This window comes from Saccoglossus kowalevskii, chromosome 8 (genome assembly GCF_978046115.1).
Source record: "Saccoglossus kowalevskii chromosome 8, keSacKowa6.1, whole genome shotgun sequence".
Classification (NCBI taxonomy): domain Eukaryota; kingdom Metazoa; phylum Hemichordata; class Enteropneusta; family Harrimaniidae; genus Saccoglossus; species Saccoglossus kowalevskii.
This window is the reverse complement of record NC_140648.1, coordinates 8,764,810-8,789,064: the sequence shown is the minus strand read 5'-3', so window position 1 is coordinate 8,789,064 and position 24,255 is coordinate 8,764,810. Positions and strand designations below refer to the sequence as shown.

General features: G+C 32.2%; 1 protein-coding gene across 1 annotated transcript in view; it reads right to left on the bottom strand.

Annotated features, from left to right (window-relative positions):
• LOC144350657 (uncharacterized) overlaps nt 1-23,816 on the bottom strand; it is a 62,334-nt gene extending 38,518 nt beyond the window's left edge. The window contains exons 1-11 of the mRNA XM_085502133.1: nt 23,528-23,816; nt 18,877-20,163; nt 13,553-13,607; nt 11,220-11,329; nt 10,021-10,108; nt 8,919-8,997; nt 7,031-7,116; nt 5,830-6,013; nt 5,012-5,146; nt 4,696-4,828; nt 2,036-2,118 (exon numbers count right to left, since the gene is read on the bottom strand). Of these exons, the coding sequence (XP_085358259.1) occupies nt 2,036-2,118; nt 4,696-4,828; nt 5,012-5,146; nt 5,830-6,013; nt 7,031-7,116; nt 8,919-8,997; nt 10,021-10,108; nt 11,220-11,329; nt 13,553-13,607; nt 18,877-20,163; nt 23,528-23,628 (2,341 nt within the window). The 5' untranslated portion in view covers nt 23,629-23,816. The remainder of the gene's footprint in view (nt 1-2,035; nt 2,119-4,695; nt 4,829-5,011; nt 5,147-5,829; nt 6,014-7,030; nt 7,117-8,918; nt 8,998-10,020; nt 10,109-11,219; nt 11,330-13,552; nt 13,608-18,876; nt 20,164-23,527) is intronic.
• Nucleotides 23,817-24,255: the final 439 nt, after the last annotated feature.

Genomic DNA, 24,255 nt, shown 5'->3' with positions numbered 1-24,255 from the left:
TACATGTACAGGCCACCAAAGACCACTGGCCTACATGTACAGGACACCAAAGACCACTGGCCTACATGTATAGGACACCAAAGACCACTGGCCTACATGTACAGGACACCAAAGACCACTGGCCTACATGTATAGGACATCAAAGACCACTGGCCTACATGTACATGACACCAAAGACCACTGGCCTACATGTACAGGACACCAAAGACCACTGGCCTACATGTACAGGACACCAAAGACCACTGGCCTACATGTACAGGACACCAAAGACCACTGGCCTACATGTATAGGTCACGAAAAACCACTGGCCTACATGTACAGGACACCAAAGACCACTGCAGGCCTACATGTACAGGACACCAATGACCACTGCAGGCCTACATGTACAGGACACCAAAGACCATTGGCCTACATGTACAGGGCATCAAAGGCCACTGGCCTACATGTATAGGACACCAAAGACCACTGGCCTACATGTACAGGACACCAATGACCATTGCCCTACATGTACATGACACCAATGACCACTGGTCTAAATGTACAGGACATCAAAGACCACTGGCCTACATGTACAGGACATCGAAGACCACTGGCCTACATGTACAGGACACCAAAGACCACTGGCCTACATGTACAGGACACCAAAGACCACTGGCCTACATGTACAGGACACCAAAGACCACTGCAGGCCTACATGTACAGGACATCAAAGACCACTGCAGGCATACATGTACAGGACACCAAAGACCACTGGCCTACATGTACAGGGCATCAAAGGCCACTGGCCTACATGTATAGGACGCCAAAGACCATTGCCCTACATGTACATGACACCAATGACCACTGGTCTAAATGTACAGGACATCAAAGACCACTGGCCTACATGTACAAGACACCAAAGACCACTGGCCTACATGTACAGAACACGAAAGACCACTGGCCTACATGTACAGGACACCAAAGACCATTGCCCTACATGTACAGGACACCAAAGACCATTGCCCTACATGTACAGGACACCAAAGACCACTGGCCAACATGTACAGGACATCAAAGACCACTGGCCTACATGTACAGGACACCAAAGACCACTGGCCTACATGTACATGACACCAAAGACCACTGGCCTACATGTACAGGGCACCAAAGACCATTGCCCTACATGTACAGGACACCAAAGACCATTGCCCTACATGTACAGGACACCAAATACCACTGGCCAACATGTACAGGACATCAAAGACCACTGGCCTTCATGTACAGGACACCAAAGACCATTGCCCTACATGTACAGGACACCAAAGACCATTGCCCTACATGTACAGGACACCAAAGACCACTGGCCAACATGTACAGGACATCAAAGACCACTGGCCTACATGTACAGGACACCAAAGACCACTGGCCTACATGTACAGGACACCAATGACCACTGCAGGCCTACATGTACAGGACATCAAAGACCACTGGCCTACATGTACAGGACACCAATGACCACTGGCCTACATGTACAGGACACCAAAGACCATTGCCCTACATGTACAGGACACCAAAGACCACTGGCCTACATGTACAGGACACCAATGACCACTGGCTTACATGTACATGACACCAAAAACCACTGGCCTACATGTACAAGACACCAATGACCACTGGCCTACATGTACAGGACACCAATAACCACTGGTCTAAATGTACAGGACATCAAAGACCACTGGCCTACATGTACAAGACACCAATAACCACTGGCCTAAATGTACAGGACATCAAAGACCACTGGCCGGCCTACATGTACAAGACACCAAAGACCACTGGCCTACATGTATAGGACACCAAAGACCACTGGCCTACATGCACAGGACACCAAAGACCACTGGCCTACATGTACAGGACACCAAAGACCACTGGCCTACATGTACAGGACACCAAAGACCACTGGTCTACATGTACAGGACACCAATGACCACTGGCCTACATGTACACGGCACCAAAAACCACTGGCCTACATGTAACACAGAATTGATTTTTCACTTACCATGTAATAATGTCTGTATACAAAATGCAAGACATGGGATAGCTGCTGGCAGTATTTCACATGTAATGGCAAAATGATCATATCTAAATAAAGAAATTAAAAAAAAATGTATTAAGTATGTGAATATGCACTGTCAAGATTCAACTTGATTGGCCAGACTGTATGTATAAAGTATGTATACTAGATTCAACTTGATTGGAAAGACTGTATGCATAAAATATGTACACTAGATTCAACTTGATTGACCAGACTGTATGCATAAAGTATGTACACTAGATTCAACTTGATTGGCCAGACTGTATGCATAAAGTATGTACACTAGATTCAACTTGATTGGGCAGACTGTATGCATAAAATATGTACACTAGATTCAACTTGATTGGCCAGACTGTATGTATAAAGTATGTACACTAGATTCCACTTGATTGGCCAGACTGTATGCATAAAATATGTACACTAGATTCAACTTGATTGGCCAGATTGTATGCATAAAATATGTACACTAGATTCAACTTGATTGGCCAGACTGTATGCATAAAGTATGTACACTAGATTCAACTTGATTGGCCAGACTGTATGCATAAAGTATGTACACTAGATTCAACTTGATTGGCCAGACTGTATGTATAAAGTATGTACACTAGATTCAACTTGATTGGCCAGACTGAATGTATAAAGTGTGTACACTAGATTCAACTTGATTGGCCAGACTGTATGTATAAAGTATGTACACTAGATTCAACTTGATTGGCCAGACTGTATGCATAAAGTATGTACACTAGATTCAACTTGATTGGCCAGACTGTATGCATAAAGTATGTACACTAGATTCAACTTGATTGGCCAGACTGTATGTATGAAGTATGTACACTAGATTCAACTTGATTGGCCAGACTGAATGTATAAAGTATGTACACTAGATTCAACTTGATTGGCCAGACTGAACGTATAAAGTATGTACACTAGATTCAACTTGATTGGCCAGACTGAACGTATAAAGTATGTACACTAGATTCAACTTGATTGGCCAGACTGTATGCATAATGTATGTACATTAGATTCAACTTGATTGGGCAGACTGTATGCATAAAGTATGTACACTAGATTCAACTTGATTGGCCAGACTGTATGCATAAAGTATGTACACTAGATTCAACTTGATTGGCCAGATTGTATGTATATAGTATGTACACTAGATTCAACTTGATTGGCCAGACTGTATGTATAAAGTATGTACACTAGATTCAACTTGATTGGCCAGACTGTATGCATAAAGTATGTACACTAGATTCAACTTGATTGGCCAGACTGTATGCATAAAGTATGTACACTAGATTCAACTTGATTGGCCAGACTGTATGTATAAATTATGTACACTAGATTCAACTTGATTGGCCAGACTGTATGTATAAATTTTGTACACTAGATTCAACTTGATTGGCCAGACTGTATGCATAAAGTATGTACACTAGATTCAACTTGATTGGCCAGACTGTATGTATAAAGTATGTACACTAGATTCAACTTGATTGGCCAGACTGTATGTATAAATTTTGTACACTAGATTCAACTTGATTGGCCAGACTGCATGCATAAAGTATGTACACTAGATTCAACTTGATTGGCCAGACTGTATGTATAAATTATGTACAATAGATTCAACTTGATTGGCCAGACTGTATGTATAAAGTATGTACAATAGATTCAACTTGATTGGCCAGACTGTATGTATAAAGTATGTACACTAGATTCAACTTGATTGGCCAGACTGTATGTATAAATTATGTACACTAGATTCAACTTGATTGGCCAGACTGTATGCATAAAGTATGTACACTAGATTCAACTTGATTGGCCAGACTGTATGTATAAAGTATGTACACTAGATTCAACTTGATTGGCCAGACTGTATGTATAAATTATGTACACTAGATTCAACTTGATTGGCCAGACTGTAAAGTTAATCGCAAAATTTGGAGTGCATTTACAACTGTAATTAAGATGGTTTTTGTCAACATTTTGGAAACGTATGAAGCCAGAGGCACAAAAACGTGATGTGATTAACGTCTTATATCATGATAGCAGTTTGTACTAAACATAGCAAAAACATTCACCAAAAACAGAGAATTAAAGATATCATAATGAAGTGAACAAATCTGACAGAGATCCACCCAAGGTATCTACATCCCAAGTATCAAAGCAGTTGAGCTGGTAGTTTCCAAGAAGAAGTCGAAGAACATTTTTTTACCAAAATGACAAAAATATTTGCCAAAAATAGAGAATGGTAGATATCGTCATAAAATGAACAAATCTGACAGAGGTCCATCCAAGGTAACTAGATGGTAGTTTTCAAGAAGAAAATGGAAATGTTGATGGACGGTTGACAAACAACAACGGACAATCACCTATATGAAAAGCTCTGCTCTTCTATAATGGCAGCGGAGCTAAATATGCCAGTTATTCGTAAAAATTACACTTTGCATATGAATACTAGTATGGCCAGTTAACCATTAGCATACAGGCAAGAAATTTACTAAAATAAACCAATGGCCCTAACAATTGGTCACATGACCAAGAGTTGTATAAATATATACTATGATGTTGATGACAATGTTTAAAAGTATAAAACAGGCAAACAATATTTTGTAAAGAATACAAACCTTTGCCAACCAGTTAATGCATAGCCACGGAAATTTTCATATGGTATATAGCGATTTACCTCTGTTAACCATGTATGATGATTATAGATGTGACTTGGTACATCACAGTAGTATGTATGTGGACCAGAAGAACCTGTAAAGTAAAGATTTGATAACGTGATATCTTGAGGGCATTTCACGAAAATTATGAAAATGTTTCTCTAATTTTAATTCACTATATACTGATTTATGTCCATGTAAGTTGTTGTTTGTAATTTCATTACTGTGTATCTTTATATCTATAGACTAGAACCATATTAAATTCTGTTTATCTCACCTTTGAAAGCACTTGCAGTCCAAACATTGGAAAAAACATCAAGATATTTTGGCCAAAGATAAGGTGTTTGAACCCAACCAAATGAGCGTGAATAAATCCAAACCATAGGTTCAACTAAATCACCCAAACCTGATTCTAAAAATTAAAAAAAAAAAATGACTTAAATAGAACAACTTTATAATTTAACTAATTTGTACCAAAGCTGTGGCCAATTTGGGAGTTTTAGCCAATCAATTTTCTGTAAATATGTGTACCTTTAAATATTCAATTTGTTACCAAATCTCAGTATTTTGATCAATCTCACATGCTATGCCAAAACCAGGTTACATATAACAGCATGAATTCTAGAATAAACATATTATAATTATGCGACAGCCGTATTATGTAATATCAGAGGTACATTACTTGGGGTTTGCAACTACGGTGACATGATACCAAGATTCCGTTTCAATCTCGCTCTCGCATAAGCGTTCCAACTCAGAAAAATGTGAATGCGCATGCCTGAAGTAACTAGGATACTGTGATGTCCAGGTGGATCAAAATAGCTGCTCACGATATGACGGATTATAATAACTATATTTTCTGTACATTTCCGATGTATTACATCTTTCACTATGAATGTGGTAATACATGTTTTATTGTTTTATTACAAACCGTCTATGTCATGTCGTAGCATCAGTCTCGCTATCTACGAGATGAGACTTGAATGGGATCTTGACATGATGTCACCATACAGTACTATGCGCGTTGCAAACCCCAAGTAATGTACTTCTGGTAATATACTATAGTAACCAACAAATACATAAATCTAGTATTACCTTCTAAACTGGATTTTGAAATACGCCTTAACATGTCATCCCAGATAATTGGTTTAATTTGTGGATAACTATCTTTGATGTGAAGAGCCACATTTTTCACATGCGCTAAAAATAGAGTCTGTGAATCTCTGTATTCTGTCCTCAACTTGTGTTTGCAAAGTTGGCAATTTGCGAGTTGAAACACCTGATAAATACAGTAATAACTCTTTTAATGGTACAAAAAACTAAATTATTTTTAAACATTTCATGTTTTTCAATTGAAGAAAAGACTCAGTCTTGTTCAATTCTAGGATACCATGGTTACCATACATTTAGACTGTATAAAATACATCAATCCACATCAAAGAAAACTTAATTTTCACAGAATTAACAAATAAATAAATATCTAAAAAAGCACAGAAAAAATAGCACTGTGATGATTCAATGTAACCAGTAATTATTAATTTGTACAATGTAAAAGAAAAAAAAATATAAGAAGCCATTTCAGACAGAATTTGACTACAAATAAATTATGATCCAGTGAATATCAATTTTATTGAGTTCATGATATGAGATGATATGGCATGCCCAGGGCTGGAATGACGAACATCACTGGAACAGCAAACAGCATTGTATTTGAACAGAAAAGCATACACACATTTATCTAAGTATGTGAAGTCTTCAGTTCTGTACCACTATTCGTAATCTGTGGCAATTACATACACATTCAAAATATATTAGATACATATTTTTTGTAATCGAAGGATGTAATGTTCTTCTCCAACGAATATAATTTGTGTACATTTTTCAAGTTACTTCAATCTTTATTTTTACCAGGGAAGTTGAAATTTGTTAAAAAAATGTGTTCAAATTTAGTTTTAATTCCATTGAATGCTCAACAATTTTCTTTAGGTTTAATCTTTCTTTTCCATTTTTCTTTTGAATCATTGGATACAAATACACTTTTTTGCAATTTATTTTAATAACATATAGTGATTTATCTAAATCTTGCACATATTTTGAAATACTTTAGCAATTCAGTTTATTTAAATATAGCATCATCTTTTTAATTTATTCTTATTTATGTTTTAATGTTGTATATTTGAATGTCTCACAAACCCTGTTTGATGTTTGTCATCCATATGAATAAATAAACACATACAGACATACAGACAGACAGACAGACAGACAGGGTAACATCAAAGACTTCCATAAAACTCACCTCATCACATCCAATATGAAGGTACTTGATTCGACGATGCAAAGACATCATTTGGGTTATCATAGATTTTATAAGCCGCATTGTATCTGAAATAATAGCATAGTAAAACAGTTTTATAATTTATTTAATATGAAATAAACTACTCTGGCCAGTTATAAGGAAACATTAAATATATATCCAATCATAAACTCAGCATGTAACTATATGTATGTAATTATTTAATGAATGAAACAGATTTCTCAACTTAAACATCAATTAGACTACTGAAACTTATTCATTTATATTTTCAAAGGTGTGAAAATAATCCAGTAAATAGATTTTTTAAGTGACAATAAATCTGTTAATTGTGATGGGATTGAATATGCATCTCGATCACTAACTGTTTGATCAAAGCAATCTTTAATAGTAAAAAAATCTTGTGAGCTAAGGGTACTAGATACTTGAAGTACAAATGATTAAATTTTAAAATATTTAAAGAAAATTATATTAGTTTCTTAAATGAGATTCATGTTCAAATATAACTCACTGATCACTGTGATGCAATATTTGAAGCAATATGACTCTGTTAAGTGCCCGGGGGTTCGACTTGTGGAAATACCTGGAACCCATGTCTGTGAAAGGAGTTTTCAAAATGATCCTAAACACGATTTAAAAGGTAAAAATTTTGTACCCTTTCACTGTTAGAAAGCTAAAAGATCACACACCTTGAAAGTCACGCTTGATCTCGTGATATTTTAGCTTTCTAACCCTTCAGTGTAAGCACGGGTGGTCATATGCCGTGATCGCCCGCGATCAAGGGGCATTAGCCAGGGGGCAGGACGTTTTTCGTATTTTGGCGATCATTGAATTCCTTAAAGCAATAAAAAAATGATAATCTCATTTAAAAAATAACCATGTTGGCAGTACCGGAAAAAGACACCCTTTTTGTTGATTTTGACTGAAATGGTAATCCTAAACACTAAACGCGTTAACATGCTTTTCTTTAAAAAAACACCTATTTAACGCATTTTCTTTCACAGACATGCATACTTGATCATTCTTTAAGTTGGGCCCCCGGGGTTGAGTGGTTCTTGAGATATTTTTGGAGAAGCTAGAAATTGGCTAGAAGTGCTATGCAATGTAGGGTAAAACCTTTAGTGCATCATTGCTTTTTGAAATTTTTTATTATTTTCGTCATGAACCTTGATTTATGCTTGATTCTTGAAAAATTAATTTACTGACACAATCACAAAATTGACTTTGTAAAAACAAAACAAAAAAATGTCAGAATGACATATGAATTGTTTATTTATAATTAGTTTGTGTTGAATTAACAATGTAATACACAGATGGTCTCAGGCAACTTATGTGACTTGTCTATCAAGTTTTATAGAAAAGACAATATGTCCCATGTAAAGCAGGATATGCTCACTCTATTAATATAATCACTTCTTGTATACCATATGCTATCCATATATTGTCATTGTTAATTGTTTTTAAGTCATTTGTTTTGTGTTCTTGGATTGGTAAATTTCCTAGACTATGAATTTTGATAGCATTTGGGTCTGCTGTTATTTCTAATTCTACCACCAACCATATTTATTTCCCAATTTCTTCCGTAATTTTAAACCAAATGAACATATTTCCGATTACATATACAGGTTTTGTTTGAAAATTTTGGAATTTTTATTGTTAAAGGGCGGCATTTGTCGCGCCGCATTCTGTTCGATATGGGACTCCTAGCGACGTACACAACACGTGTAAGATACATTGTTTATTTACATGAAATTCGAACACATGCGCTGCACGGCAGTCGCTGCGCTTTAAGCTGGCATTACAAAGACACAGCACAAGTACAGATATTGAAAACAGAAAGGTAACCATGGAAACATAGTGTAGTTATACTAACCAGGATGTGAGGGACAAATAGAAGCAGGGTACATGATGTTCTCTCGAAGATATTTAAATTTGTCATGCTTTAGAACAAACTGTAAATGAAAGAAAATTGTGAGAACATTTTTATAGTTGTAACATGAATTTTTAGACTGAGTCACTGTGAATTTGGTGAAATTTATTCCTTTATATCTTTAACATATACTGTGGAATTCATTTTTTTTTTCACTGGAATTAATTTTCGCTGAAAAGGCTTTTTGGGCGTTTCTATGGAATTTATTTTCACTGATTTTTGGTTAGTTTAATGTGTAATATAGGAAAAAAAGTATATTCACTGGATTTTATTTTCACGGAATCATCCCTTCAGCGAAATAAATTCCAAGCGAAAATAAAGTATTCTACAGTACTTGGCAGACAATCATTTTTTCTCAATTAGAAAGTGCATTCTTTTTTACCAATATGATCAACTGTACGCAGTCTCTATGAGCGCGCGGGGGGGGGGGGGGTTGTGTCGGCTGGCATATAGTGTAAGAAATAGACAAGGGATGAAGGCTCCAGCCAGCTCACATTTTTTAAACTCAAAAAAAAAGTCGAAATGAATGAAAAATAAAATTTAAAAAAAATACCAGGTTGAAGAATATTAGTTGCTCCTTCAAATTTCGCCAAAGCCTTACCTACATTTTACCGATATCTGCAGAATAAATCAAGAAAACTACACAAATTGACTCCATTTAGGAATTCCTAACAGTTTGCTCAAACGCACGCCACAGTTGGAGGCGTGGCCTGTTTAGCATTTGTCAACAACCAATCACAAGACTGGTTACGAACCACATTGAGGTCACGACTCGATTAGCCTTGCTCAACTGGTGGTCGTGGTCAACCATTATATGCAATGGTCCTAACCACGGCCCACTATGATCAGAGAAAATTCAACTGTCATGGTCAGAACTTCAGACATCTGTCAGTTTTCTATGACCACGATTGAGTCTCATAAAAAAAACTACCATGGTCAACCATGGTCAAGTCTCATTTAACAAAACAAAACACTATTTGCCGATAATCCGAGCAAATTCTAATTTTTCGACCGCAAACGTTTTCAATTTAGATAACCAATTTACCTCCATATGTCCAAATGTCTGTATGAGGGGTATAATCTCCAAACCATTCTCTTTTGCCAATTGTTGTAAATATATAACATCAGTGGCACTGGAAGAAAAATATTTTTACTAAACACATTCGTTTAATCTTGATATAGCATGTGCACAACAGAAAGAAAATATGCGTTAAGCAAAATAAAACATTCTCTCATTTTTTTCACATAATTGAGAGGCAAATGTGTGTATGTAGAAGTAAAAACACTCAGTTATAACAGATACATGTATTCTCAAATAGAAGCTCCACTTTGAAAACTTCACTCAAGTTATCTTCAGATTCAGATTTGATTTAGATTCACTTTCTGGGTGAGGTTTAATTTGTAGATTCATGTTACATTCAGCTAAATACTTCCATGGTTTTACCTTAACCAAGTCAATGTAAAAATACTTGTGGCTAGCAGGATAAGTGTTAATTTTAATTTAACATTTTCATCATGCATAGATGATTTTGCCAATTACATTTAAGTAGATAGATTAGAAGTATTGTCGGTGGAATTTTGTTTAAAGACTCCATGACCAAAAAAATATAATGTACTGCAATAAATGAAACAACTACTACATGTATATAATCTCAAGATATATTCACTTCAGATATTTCTTGTCAATTAAAAGCAAATCATCACCATGGATTTGTTGTGAATGAGTCAGTTTTCATCATCTTAGAGTTTATAAGCCACCAAATCGTTCGTTCCATAATTGAAGAAAAACTATTTTACAAAATTATTATTTTATGGGAAGAGTTTTGTATTGAGATTATAATCTTCAATGTACATTTCACTATTGAGATGTCTCTAGCATAGCCATTGAAATTAGTCTGTTTAGATTTGTTATATTCATTTTACCACTACGTCAGTGTGAGTTTCAAACATCACATACTTTAATACTACAATAGTTGTGTTCCGTGTGTACACAAAGCAGAATTCAAACAGCCATGCTTGACCGAATTTATTGTAGTGAAGATAAATAATTTGTAGTAGTCAATAAATAGGTATGAATAACAACCTTTATTGATATCGTATCCCTTCTGGGATCTAGATTAGAATACAATAAGGATATAAGGATATATAGGTATGTATATACACCAGATGATTATTTATTTGAGAAGTTCGCAAAATTTGACAGTGGTATGCAGCAGACTAAAGTAGTTACCATCAAGGATTTACCTGTATGCATTGGGTGCTGCAATGTCTTTTAATTCACCAACATATGGAAACATGTCTTCATATTCTACCAGTAAGCCATTCGCTCCAAGTTTCCGAAATAATGGAAAAACCTGAAATAAAAAGTATATGTTTATAACTCATAGGGTTTATAGTGTATATGTACTATATAACATGCATTATTGTACACCTAGCAGACAAAAAAAAACATGCAGAACTATAGCGCAGCCAAATAAAATGCAGAATCTAAAACCACCTGTTGCATTAACATTAAGTATAAAATTGTATATTTTCCCCCCACCAAAACTTTGGTGACACATTTTTATTAGTCTTGATCCAAATAATTGAAAAAAATTGTATTGATTAATTTTGTTCTGGGAAAGGTGACACACTTTACGTAATTTAAGGGTTAAAACCATGCAATAACTGCTCATACAATTAAAATTCTAATTATTTTGAACAAAACTATAAATATGCTGATATGAACATTTTTTTACTATAAACTATTGATGGTATTCATTTTCAACTATGTAGGCGTACCAGTATTAACTATGCAATTTAATTTACCAGAAGTAGCATTCTGATCTCAGCTACTGGCTTTCAGTACTGAATAAACATACATTACTATAAAAACGTTCATTTTCACTGGGGTTTAATATTTCACTGATATGCCAAACACTGCATTATAATTTTACATATTTGAGTGGATTTATTTTAGCTGAATTGAAGCAAAAAAAGTGCAATTAAAACTGAATAATTAGTGATTGTAAATTACCCACTACATACATTATTAACTTAAATTCTCTTGTCTACAATAGTTGGAGCAAATTATTATGCACAAGGGATCACCGAAAGGTGATTATGCAAATTATTATGCAAATGAGCAAATTATTATGCACAAGGGATCACCAAAAGGTGATTATGCAAATTTTTAGGCAAATGAGCAAATTGTTATGCACAAGGAATCACCAAAATGTGATTATGCAAATTATTATGCAAATGAGCAAATTGTTATGCACAAGGGATCACCAAAAGGTGATTAAGCAAATTATTATGCAAATGAGTACATTATTATGCACAAGCGATCACCAAAAGGTACAAGCACTGCAACCCTCTAAGCTGACTTCATTGTAAACAAGCTGTTCAAACAGATTCAAAAAACACAACAATTTTAATCCAAGTGGTAACAGCCTGGGTATACAAATGTTACAAACTAATATCTTCACTAAAAAAACAATCTCAAAAATAGTACAGTTCAATGTGACCTTGATCTAAATAATGCTCTTCTTTACAAACAAACACTAATGTATCAAACTTTATTAATATTCTATAACATATCTGTTTATCATGGTACCCCACAAAGAATCTCCACACACACCTTTTAAACAAATTTAAATTCAATTGAACCAACAGTTACCTTATTTATACATGTGAAAGTTACCATAGAAACAACCTTAACACCAATCTATATATTGCTTGGTATGGAATAATGATCAAAATAATATCCCCACAAATAAAAATGATTTAAACAATTAAACCTGTATTTTAGACAAAAATTAAATTTAAAAAGTATTTTTTTTACCATAGCAATTTTCAAAATGTATTTTTGAGAGTAAACAATGGAATTGTTAAATGATACAAAATACTCTAATTAGAATCCTATTCTGTTCAATTTGAAACACTCGTGCAGTAGAATGTTGCCAAGTTCTGCATTTACAAACTCATTTTTATCCTAATATATTCGTAGCACATACTTTTTGTCAGAATGCAAGTGCTGTAATTAAAATTCTAGAAATAACGATTTCCAAATACTTGAATTATGAAACTAAAACACTAGAACTAACAATTATATTAAAATATTGTAAAAGGTAATTATTCAGTATTTGTTTTTTGACTGGTATACACATGCAAAGTTAGTCATTGAATTTAATGTTTTTTTCTTAATGTAGTGAATGTTCCTACAACAAAAACTTTTCTAAAATTTAACCCAGTGAATATTTCACCTCCAATGTTTACAACATTATAAACCTAATGACATTAAAGCCCGATGGTCGTCGCGCAGCGCGTGTTGAAGTTTCATGTAAATAAACATGAGTCCCATATCGAACAGGGCGCGGCACGACGTCTGCTGCCCTTTAAGTTTTGGCTATTTCCACAAATCAATGAAAATAGCAAAACATAGTAGCAGTGAAAAATTGGTCCCCATGAGTGAATCATGAAACCCCTGGCAGCAAAGGTTTAATTGGTTCTCAGTATGTAGTCTATTTTTTATATGTTGATATCAATTTTAATACATGCATATGCTTGCATAAGTATTAACAAATCAAAATTCTTACTTTGGCAAAATAACTTATCTTTGGAGGGGCACCTTTTAAATCCAAGTGAACCAGCCTTATGGAAATATAAATAAAAAGAAAATAATAAACCATATATACACACACATTAATAAATTACAAAATATTGGTTCATTCACTACAAATAAGTATAAACCTGACTATTCTTATGTACTGGTTCACCCATAATTCTAAAGTTATAGCTGCTACACCCCTACTAAGTAAATAATGGATACATGTATATACACCGTGACAGGATATATAAAATAGAGTATTATTTAGCATTGATTTCCAAAAACACACAAAAATAAGTCATATTTTAATGATTCAATATACAAAACTAACATGATTTGGGTTTTTTTACACACTCCTATTAGTGTATGCTTCTAGTTAAGCGAATACAGTATAACAATGTTTATACGTCCAATAGTTCATTGAGCTTATTTACCAATGATGATTCACCTACTGTAAAATACTTTATTTTAGCTGGATTTAATTTTCGCTTAAAAGACTTTTTGGGTGTTTTGCACGAAATTTATTTTCACTGATTTTTGCCAAGTTAAATAAATGTAAAATATAGGAAAAAGGTATACTCGCTGGATTTTATTTTCACTGAATCATTCCTTCAGCAAAAATTAATTCCAAGCGAAAATAAAGTATTTTACAGTATTGCATTTGGTCAAAATGAAAGTTTACATAAATAAAGAAGTATCCACTTCGCAATCATAGTATGCTCAACTTGAGAATCACTATATTTTTATATACAAAATTAAATTTCTATGCTTCCTGTGTCAATGGGACATGTTTCAAACTGAGAAAAATTAAAAAATATAAATATAAAAATGATATAATGTACATGAGAGATGGTTGGTTCTTGTTTTTCTAATATCATGTTTAAATCCACATAGTGCCCAGAATGCTGAAATAAATTATTCAACTGTATATATATACTGTAAAATGACTAATTTTCACTGGGTTTAAATTTCGCTGATTTACCATTTCAGGTATATTCAGTGGGTTTTAAATTCACAGTTTTATCATAGATAGATAATGTGTTCTATGCTAAATTTCACATATTCACTGGGTTTTAATTTAGCGCTTTTTTCCAGTCTGCGAAATAAGAAAAATTAAAACCCAGTGAATAATTAACCCTTTTACAGTACAACTTTCAACAATATGAATACAAGTCAAAGTATGTTGGAAACACTGGCAATTCAAATGTGATTTCTAAAACGACATGCATCTGTATTTTATTACAACTTAACAAATCACATGCATGATATCAATTTCTAAAACATGTGCCATATGGTTTGCAGCTATTCATCAATAGAATTCAAGGCAGATTAATACTAAACTAATATAATTGTTGTATGCATTTAAAAAAAAAATCACTAGCAATACTCATACTCATCAACCTTTCAAAGATATTCTCAATTTTGGGACTTTTTTAGACATCAGTCAACATTTTTCACATTTGATGAAATCAATCTGTATAAAATTGTTTCCACATTTGTTAAGGAATGTGAAACAAATCAATTTATTCCGAAATTAAAAAACGATGTCCATTTATTCCGAAATTAAAGAATGATGTTCATTTATTCCCAAATTAAAAAATGATGTTCATTTATTCCGAAATTAAAGAATGATGTTCATTTATTCCGAAATCAAAAAATGATGTTCATTTATTCCGAAATCAAAAAATGATGTTCATTTATTCCGAAATTAAAAAATGATGTTCATTTATTCTGAAATTAAAGATGATGTTAATTTATTCTGAAATTAAAGAATAATGTTCATTTATTCCGAAATCAAAAAATGATGTTCATTTATTCCGAAATCAAAAAATGATGTTCAATTATTCTGAAATCAAAAAATGATGTTCATTTATTCCGAAATCAAAGAATGATGTTCATTTATTCCGAAATCAAAAAAAGATGTTCATTTATTCCGAAATTAAAGATAATGTTCATTTATTCTGAAATTAAAGAATGATGTTCATGTTTTCCGAAATCAAAAAATAATGTTCATTTATTCCGAAATTAAAGAATGATGTTCATTTATTCCGAAATCAAAAAATGATGTTCATTTATTCTGAAATCAAAAAATGATGTTCATGTTTTCCGAAATCAAAAAATAATGTTCATTTATTCCGAAATTAAAGAATGATGTTCATTTATTCCGAAATCAAAAAATGATGTTCATTTATTCTGAAATCAAAAAATTATGTTCATTTATTCCGAAATCAAAAAATGATGTTCATTTATTCCGAAATCAAAAAATGATGTTCATTTATTCCGAAATCAAAGAATGATGTTCATTTATTCCGAAATCAAAAAATAATGTTCATTTATTCTGAAATCAAAAAATGATGTTCATGTTTTCCGAAATCAAAAAATAATGTTCATTTATTCCGAAATTAAAGAATGATGTTCATTTATTCCGAAATCAAAAAATGATGTTCATTTATTCTGAAATTAAAAAATGATGTTCATTTATTCCGAAATCAAAAAATGATGTTCATTTATTCCAAAATCAAAAAATGATGTTCATTTATTCCGAAATCAAAAAATAATGTTCATTTATTCCGAAATTAAAGATGATGTTCATTTATTCTGAAATTAAAGAATGATGTTCATTTATTCCCAAATTAAAAAATGATGTTCATTTATTCCGAAATCAAAAAATGATGTTCATTTACTCTGAAATCAAAAAATGATGTTCATTTATTCTGAAATCAAAAAATGATGTTCATGTTTTCCGAAATCAAAAAATAATGTTCATTTATTCCGAAATTAAAGAATGATGTTCATTTATTCCGAAATCAAAAAAATGATGTTCATTTATTCTGAAATCAAAAAATGATGTTCATTTATTCTGAAATCAAAAAATGATGTTCATTTATTTCGAAATCAAAAAATGATGTTCATTTATTCCGAAATCAAAAAATGATGTTCATTTATTCCGAAATCAAAAAATAATGTTCATTTATTCCGAAATTAAAGATGATGTTCATTTATTCTGAAATTAAAGAATGATGTTCATTTATTCCCAAATTAAAGAATGATGTTCATTTATTCCGAAATCAAAAAAATGATGTTCATTTATTCTGAAATCAAAAAATGATGTTCATTTATTCCGAAATCAAAAAATGATGTTCATTTATTCCGAAATCAAAAAATGATGTTCATTTATTCCGAAATCAAAAAATAATGTTCATTTATTCCGAAATTAAAGATGATGTTCATTTATTCTGAAATTAAAGAATAATGTTCATTTATTCCGAAATCAAAAAATGATGTTCATTTATTCTGAAATTAAAGAATAATGTTCATTTATTCCGAAATCAAAAAATGATGTTCATTTATTCTGAAATTAAAGAATAATGTTCATTTATTCTGAAATTAAAGAATGATGTTCATTTATTCTGAAATTAAAGAATGATGTTCATTTATTTCAAAATCAAAAAATGATGTTCATTTATTCCGAAATTAAAAAATGATGTTCATTTATTCTGAAATTAAAGATGATGTTAATTTATTCTGAAATTAAAGAATAATGTTCATTTATTCCGAAATCAAAAAATGATGTTCATTTATTCCGAAATTAAAGATGATGTTCATTTATTCTGAAATTAAAGAATAATGTTCATTTATTTCGAAATCAAAAAATGATGTTCATTTATTTCGAAATTAAAAAATGATGTTCATTTATTCTGAAATTACCGTAAAGAATGATGTTCATTTATTCCCAAATTAAAGAATGATGTTCATTTATTCCAAAATTAAAAAATTATGTTTATTTATTTCGATATTAAAGAATGATGTTCATTTATTCCAAAATTAAAAAATTATGTTTATTTATTTCGATATTAAAGAATGATGTTCATTTATTCCGAAATTAAAGAATGATGTTCATTTATTCCAAAATTAAAGAATGATGTTCATTTATTCCAAAATTAAAAAATTATGTTCATTTATTTCGATATTAAAGAATGATGTTCATTTATTCCGAAATTAAAGAAAAATACATATAAATGTGCTAAATGTAGCACCCAGTTTTTAAAAAATATTATGATATGGCTTTTTTAGATTCAACCATGTTGGTGAAAAATATATACACTACTAAAAGAAATGATAATATAATTGCTCATGTGCACATGGTGAGTCCCACAACAACAGGAATGTTTAAATAGCAGTAAACTTTTAGACTGCTGTCTGTGTGCATTTACAGGTGAGCGGATAAATTACAACAACTTTATAAAACAAAACTATTTCTTGGAGAGATCATAGTTCAAATGTTAAGGTACTAGATATGGTCATGACTTTTATCCCTTACTACCTGCCATATATTGCATTAAATGAATTGGGTATGCCAGTCATTTTATGATGTAAAGGTATAATTCATGAATATAACTGCCTGTTGTGCTTGAATTAACCTTAGTGTGTGCAATGAATCATCATCATCATCATCCAGAGAGCAGAAGCATAATAACAGACGCAGCATGATCTCAAAAGCTCAGCAGTTGAACGGGCCAGTGAGTTTAAAATTATTTCTTTCGGCCATATTGGATTTAATCAAAAAATTGTTGTGTATTTGTAAACCATTGTATTTTGTAATAATTTGAAGCTGTCACTTGTTGCATCAAACTGTGAATGAGAAGATATGAATCAGCATGTACGAAAGCAATTTAGTTTCAGTTATGCTTGAAAAATGACACATGTAAATTGAAAATGAGGTATTTGGTTATACTAATAAATAGCGATAAGTGCAGTCATTGTTGGTGCATCCAAAAAAACATGTTCTTACATATACACTGCTTACTGATTGGTCCATAATTTTACTGAAAACAAAATTACCCAGGAACAATTGGTGCTATGCTTGCACACATTTGGCATTAAGACATCAGCCCCAATTACCAACACTTGTATACTGCAAAATACTTTTAAATTATTTTAGCTGTAATTAATTTTCGCTGAAATGACTTTTTGGGTATTTTGTATGGAATTTATTTTCACTGATTTTTCATGAGTTGAATGTAAAATATAGGAAAAAAGGTAGATTCGATGGATTTTATTTTCACTGAATCATTCCTGCATCGAAAATAGCAAAAATTAATTCCAAGACAAAATAAAGTATTTTACAGTAAGGTGTTGGAAGGTAAAGTAAGTTGAAAGTAAATTTTGTCCAATAGTGAACAAATATCCAGTTTAGACTGTGAACTACCGTTAATTTTCATATTTGTTACAAATAACTTATCCTACACTATGATTCATTTATTAATAGTACACATAAACATTTAACTCCATGGCAACTGTTCATGTACTTACCTGTAGTATTTGTCTGGAACTGGAACTGGTACTGGATCCATCAACACATCTTTGGCAGCCTGACTGAAATAATACGGCACAGTTTTCTTAACTTCAGGAGCTTTATTATAAGACATGCTCATGAATGTATTTGTCTTAGGAGTCGGTTTTTTAGTAACAGGTTTTGAGACATTTATTGTATTGTGGATTTGCTGTGGAATTATGGTGATATTGCCAAGATCCTTCAGTTGATTACGATTTGATATAGTTTCTGTGATATTTTTGTTGCCAAGATCCTTCAGTTGATTACGATTTGATATAGTTTCTGTGATATTTTTGTTGCCAAGATCCTTCAGTTGATTACGATTTGATATAGTTTCTGTGATATTTTTGTTGCCAAGATCCTTCAGTTGATTACGATTTGATATAGTTTCTGTGATATTTTTGTTGCCAAGATCCTTCAGTTGATTACGATTTGATATAGTTTCTGTGATATTTTTGTTGCCAAGATCCTTCAGTTGATTACGATTTGATATAGTTTCTGTGATATTTTTGTTGCCAAGATCCTTCAGTTGATTACGATTTGATATAGTTTCTGTGATATTTTTGTTGCCAAGGTCCTTCAGTTGATCACGATTTGATATAGTTTCTGTGATATTTTTGTTGCCAAGGTCCTTCAGTTGATCACGATTTGATATAGTTTCTGTGATATTTTTGTTGCCAAGGTCCTTCAGTTGATCACGATTTGATATAGTTTCTGTGATATTTTTGTTGCCAAGGTCCTTCAGTTGATCACGATTTGATACAGTTTCTGTGATGTTTTTGCTATCTTCATCATCATGATAAGTCATTATAGTTCCTGTGATGTTTAATTCATGTTTATCAATAAGATGAGTTTCCAATGTCTCATTTTTGGGGGCTGGAAGATGAAAAGTTGTATTACGGCTTATTACGTTCAATGACTCACTTTTCTTGACTGTTGGCTCACTCAAATTGCGACTAGACTTGCTATATATCACCAATGTGTCAGTTTTATTAGGAAAAACATCCAATCCTTTTGTAGTGGAAGGTTTCTCATCATATTTAGATCTGGTATTATTATGCGGTATTTTAGTATTATGATGAAACTGGTTGTTATGGAGATTATACTCAGAATATCCGACAGTTTGGAGTTGTCTAGATGCTGGGATGCGGTCTAGAATATGACGAAACTCCATGTCTCTCTTCATTTTTGAAAATCTTTCATCAAGTAGTGCTCTTAACTTCTGGTCTAGTTCTCTTTTCTGCATAATCATGATCTGATCAACACTTGAATAAACAAAATAGTCAAATGATAAGTTACAATTATAAATAAAAGAAAAAATGCAAGTAGTTGTCATATAATATTTGAAGCAATCACTGTTGTATAACAATATCCCAAATTACTATTGAATTGCAAAGCATACATCAGTCCGACCCAATAGGTCCTATTGACTTCCAAAGTATACTTAGCACATGGCCAACAGCCCTCGACCAATCAGAGTCACGATAAAGTGTGGTTCTATTGCACCACAAATTCGCTTAGATCACGGCTGAAAAACGCATGAAAACAAAGGATTTTCATTGCAACAATTTATTTATAACATCAAGATTAGATACAAAGTATCCATTGAGTTATGCTCGATTCAACTGACACTACTGGCAGCATGTAGGCTGTCGTTGCAACATTTTGACAAAATGTAACATAATGTACTAAAATGTTATTTCACAAGTTTGATTGCTGTCAAAATGTCATCATTTGATTGGCTATTACGAATCTTTTCTCGGGCTGATTGACCAGTGCTACGTCTACGGCCCTCGTTCCAATTCTCATAGTCACCTTGGACTGTGATCTAACCTATACACAAGCCTGAATAGTTCTATTTCAAATTTATTATTTCTTGGATGTTATATATTTTCAGATTTATAGTCAAAAAATAATATTTGTGAAAATTCTCAAAATTCTGAAGAAAACATCCAAATTTCAATTCTCTGCTGCAAACATCGGTGATAATTTCGGCTTTCCATTTGAGCGTGCATATGTAAATTTTCTTTGCATATATGTGTTCAAATAGTGTTTCAAATAATGCAAGTACATTCCCAAATATTCGCTCTGTTCTGAATTAATTTGGGCTGCAATAAGCAAAGCAAATTCCAGAAGAATCTTATTTTTGTTCACGCTATATGTGCAAAATCAGCTAAACCTTAATATATTTCACATAAATCTGTCACAAGACCTCAAAAAAACTATTCATACTCAGAATGCAATTTGAAGCTGACTCAATCTAAATAAACTAATTAAATCTACAGCCCATATATGATTGGAATGACAAATATATCTTAATTTATTATTTTCTATTTTCACTAAAAAATCGGTAAAAATAAAATACCTTTTTTCCTTTATTTTACATTCAACTTATCAATTATCAGTGAAAATAAACAGCTAGAAAAAAATCTTCCAACGAAAATTAATTCCAGCTAAAATAAAGTATTTTACAGTAGTGAATGGAAAGCCAGATAGTTTTCACATTTTAGTATTATCATGCCAAACTCTTTACAGATTGAAAACTAATTTCTGACAAATTTGTTTTCATATCTATAGTTTTGTTTTTGTTTATAAATATAGTATCACACCATATCACACCTATAAAATGTATACTTAAATGCAGAAACAAAGACAAATATAGGGTTTGAATTTTTGAGTTGAGATGTCATTCACTTTCAAAGCCAAAATTTATAAAGTGACTGTAATATTAATGATATAGCCAGAAAGTGCTTGTCTAAAAAGTACTGTAGAATACTTTATTTTCGCTTGGAATTTATTTTCGCTATTTTCGCTGAAGGGATGATTCCGTGAAAATAAAATCCAGGGAATATACTTTTTTTCCTATATTTCACATTAAACTCATCAAAAATCAGTGAAAATAAATTCCATACAAAACACCCAAAAAGCCTTTTCAGCGAAAATTAATTCCAGCGAAAATAAAGTATTCCACAGTATATTGAAATGAAAGGAAATATTTGTTGGTCTGTGGTCACAGAATTACAGTCTATCTTTTGCTGGTTATTTACCAGTATAGGGAATACAATTAAAAGTACCATGACAATTGATGCCACCCAGTAAAGCTCAAATCCTGAATGTATAGAAAAAAAATCATTGGAGCATAATAATTTCTGAACTTGTTTGATTTTCAAACACATCAATAAATAACGTCATATTGTTGCAGGATATAGCTCCTCACTGGAAAGCAAATAATTGTGGATGTTTGAGATGGCTATGTTAAGAGCTTTTTTTTTTGTGATTCTAATTGTGATCTACTACAATTCATGAGAAAATGGGTTTCATCTTCCATAAGGTTTTGGTTACATATGTCACATGAAATCAGTATGATATAGATTCTGTAACAGATTGACTATGATACGTTGAAATTGCAATTTTGGCTGACTCTAGCAGCTTGATTTTAATTAATTTATAAAAAATGTAATGTAACTGAGTTGCACCAAACAGTCTGAGATCATGTCACATTTGTGGTGCGAAAAAATAAAAATATAGTTACATTTTCATCTGATGTGTGCAAAGAGGAAAAATGATTTTTTTTTGTATTATATCATCCTTGACCATACAGCTGTAAGTGACGATGTGAGGGAATTTTATTTCATTATAATTTTATGTTGATAGATATTATTATCACCAATGTAAGGGGACAGGAATTTCTGGAAACTTTGCTAAATTTTGCTTTGTGATTTGAAAAAAATAGTTCAAATTATAATTGTATTTTTTAAGTATTTTTGTCATTTTTGAATCTAAAATATTTGCAAAATTAGGGGTTAAACACTGAAGGTTAATCACAAAGGTCAAGTTCGGATACCCAACATTTTTATTTATCATTTATTTGAACCATTTGCTCAACATACTATCGAGGATTCCTAGTACCTAAAATATCCATTATGATATTTGTAACTATTATGTTTGCAAGTCTTAATTAAAATCTACCAAATTTTTTTCCTAAATGCGAAATGCTATACATCATTGATTCACCCTGTACCCTACAGTGGGGGTGGGGGCAAGGGGGGATAGCTGGTACAGGTTACAGGAAATAAAAACAGCATTTTACGTTTTTATAGGAAATAAACAAAAGTTCCATTCACAGTAAAAAATAGGTTTTTACACTTTACAGATAAAGCAAATTCCTAATTATATTTTACATTTTTATAATATTTTTGATAATTTGGGTTTAAGATTCAAAATTGGACATTTTGTTTGGAAAATGTTTCACACACTTACAAAAAATAATATCTTTGTACAAATTACATATGAATAAAATAGCTAATTACATTTTACACTATAAAAAGTATAAAATATTGTTGGATGAAAACAGTAATGAATAATGGCAGCAACACATGCGATGTGACTATAATCCAACAATAGCCAACAACAAAATGATAAAAATGATTTCATCATATTTTGGTGAATGAAAAAACTGTATATATGCCCTTATTTATGTACATTTTGATTTTAATTATAAATAAAGAAAATGAAAAAAAATATTAATATTTGCTCTGACATGATTTTCCTTTTGAAAATTGTGAAAAAAAAATGACAACACCATCAGAGCTACGGTATGAGTAAATAAAAGTGAAAGTTTTTACTTACTTATAGATAAGAATGGCAGCAAAGGTTAAAGTGATAAATACCATTAGAAGCCGTAATTTCTGAACACAGTGACACAAACTCTGCATTCTGCTATATGGCATGTTATGGGATACAAAGTATATAGCCCAATGAAATCAAGGAGATGTATAACATACATACGACACAACTGTCAACTTACGCATTATTCTCATAATGCCTGTACACACACGTTTTGTAGTCATGTGACCTGATACCAACCCAAATACTGGTAGGCTCCCGATGACGGATATATATAGACTAGCCATCCATACTCGCATGCAAGGGAATCAGTTGCCATGACAACATATTTTACAGTTTTTCTTAATTTCTCTCAGCACTAATGCCATACATTCGTGTGTGCTTATATCATGATACATGAATGGAGTACAGTGTGCAAACAATACCATGTTATCATAGGCAACATACACGCATAGCGTGAAATCATAAGAGCATGGGTGGAAATTTGTTTTCACTGCCAATAATTATCTAATACTTTCAAGCTCTGAAACAAAACATTTGATAGATATTTATCTGTAACTATTGCTACAAATAGAAAATTGATGTTTGAAAAACAAATCTGACAGAAATTAACCTATACTCTGGAGTGAACATGTCAAGGCATTTTTACTTACTAGCAACCACTACTGGTGGTGAAATCAATGGTTGAAAACTCACAAACAAGCAGCCTGTCGGCTGAGATAGCTCCGCTG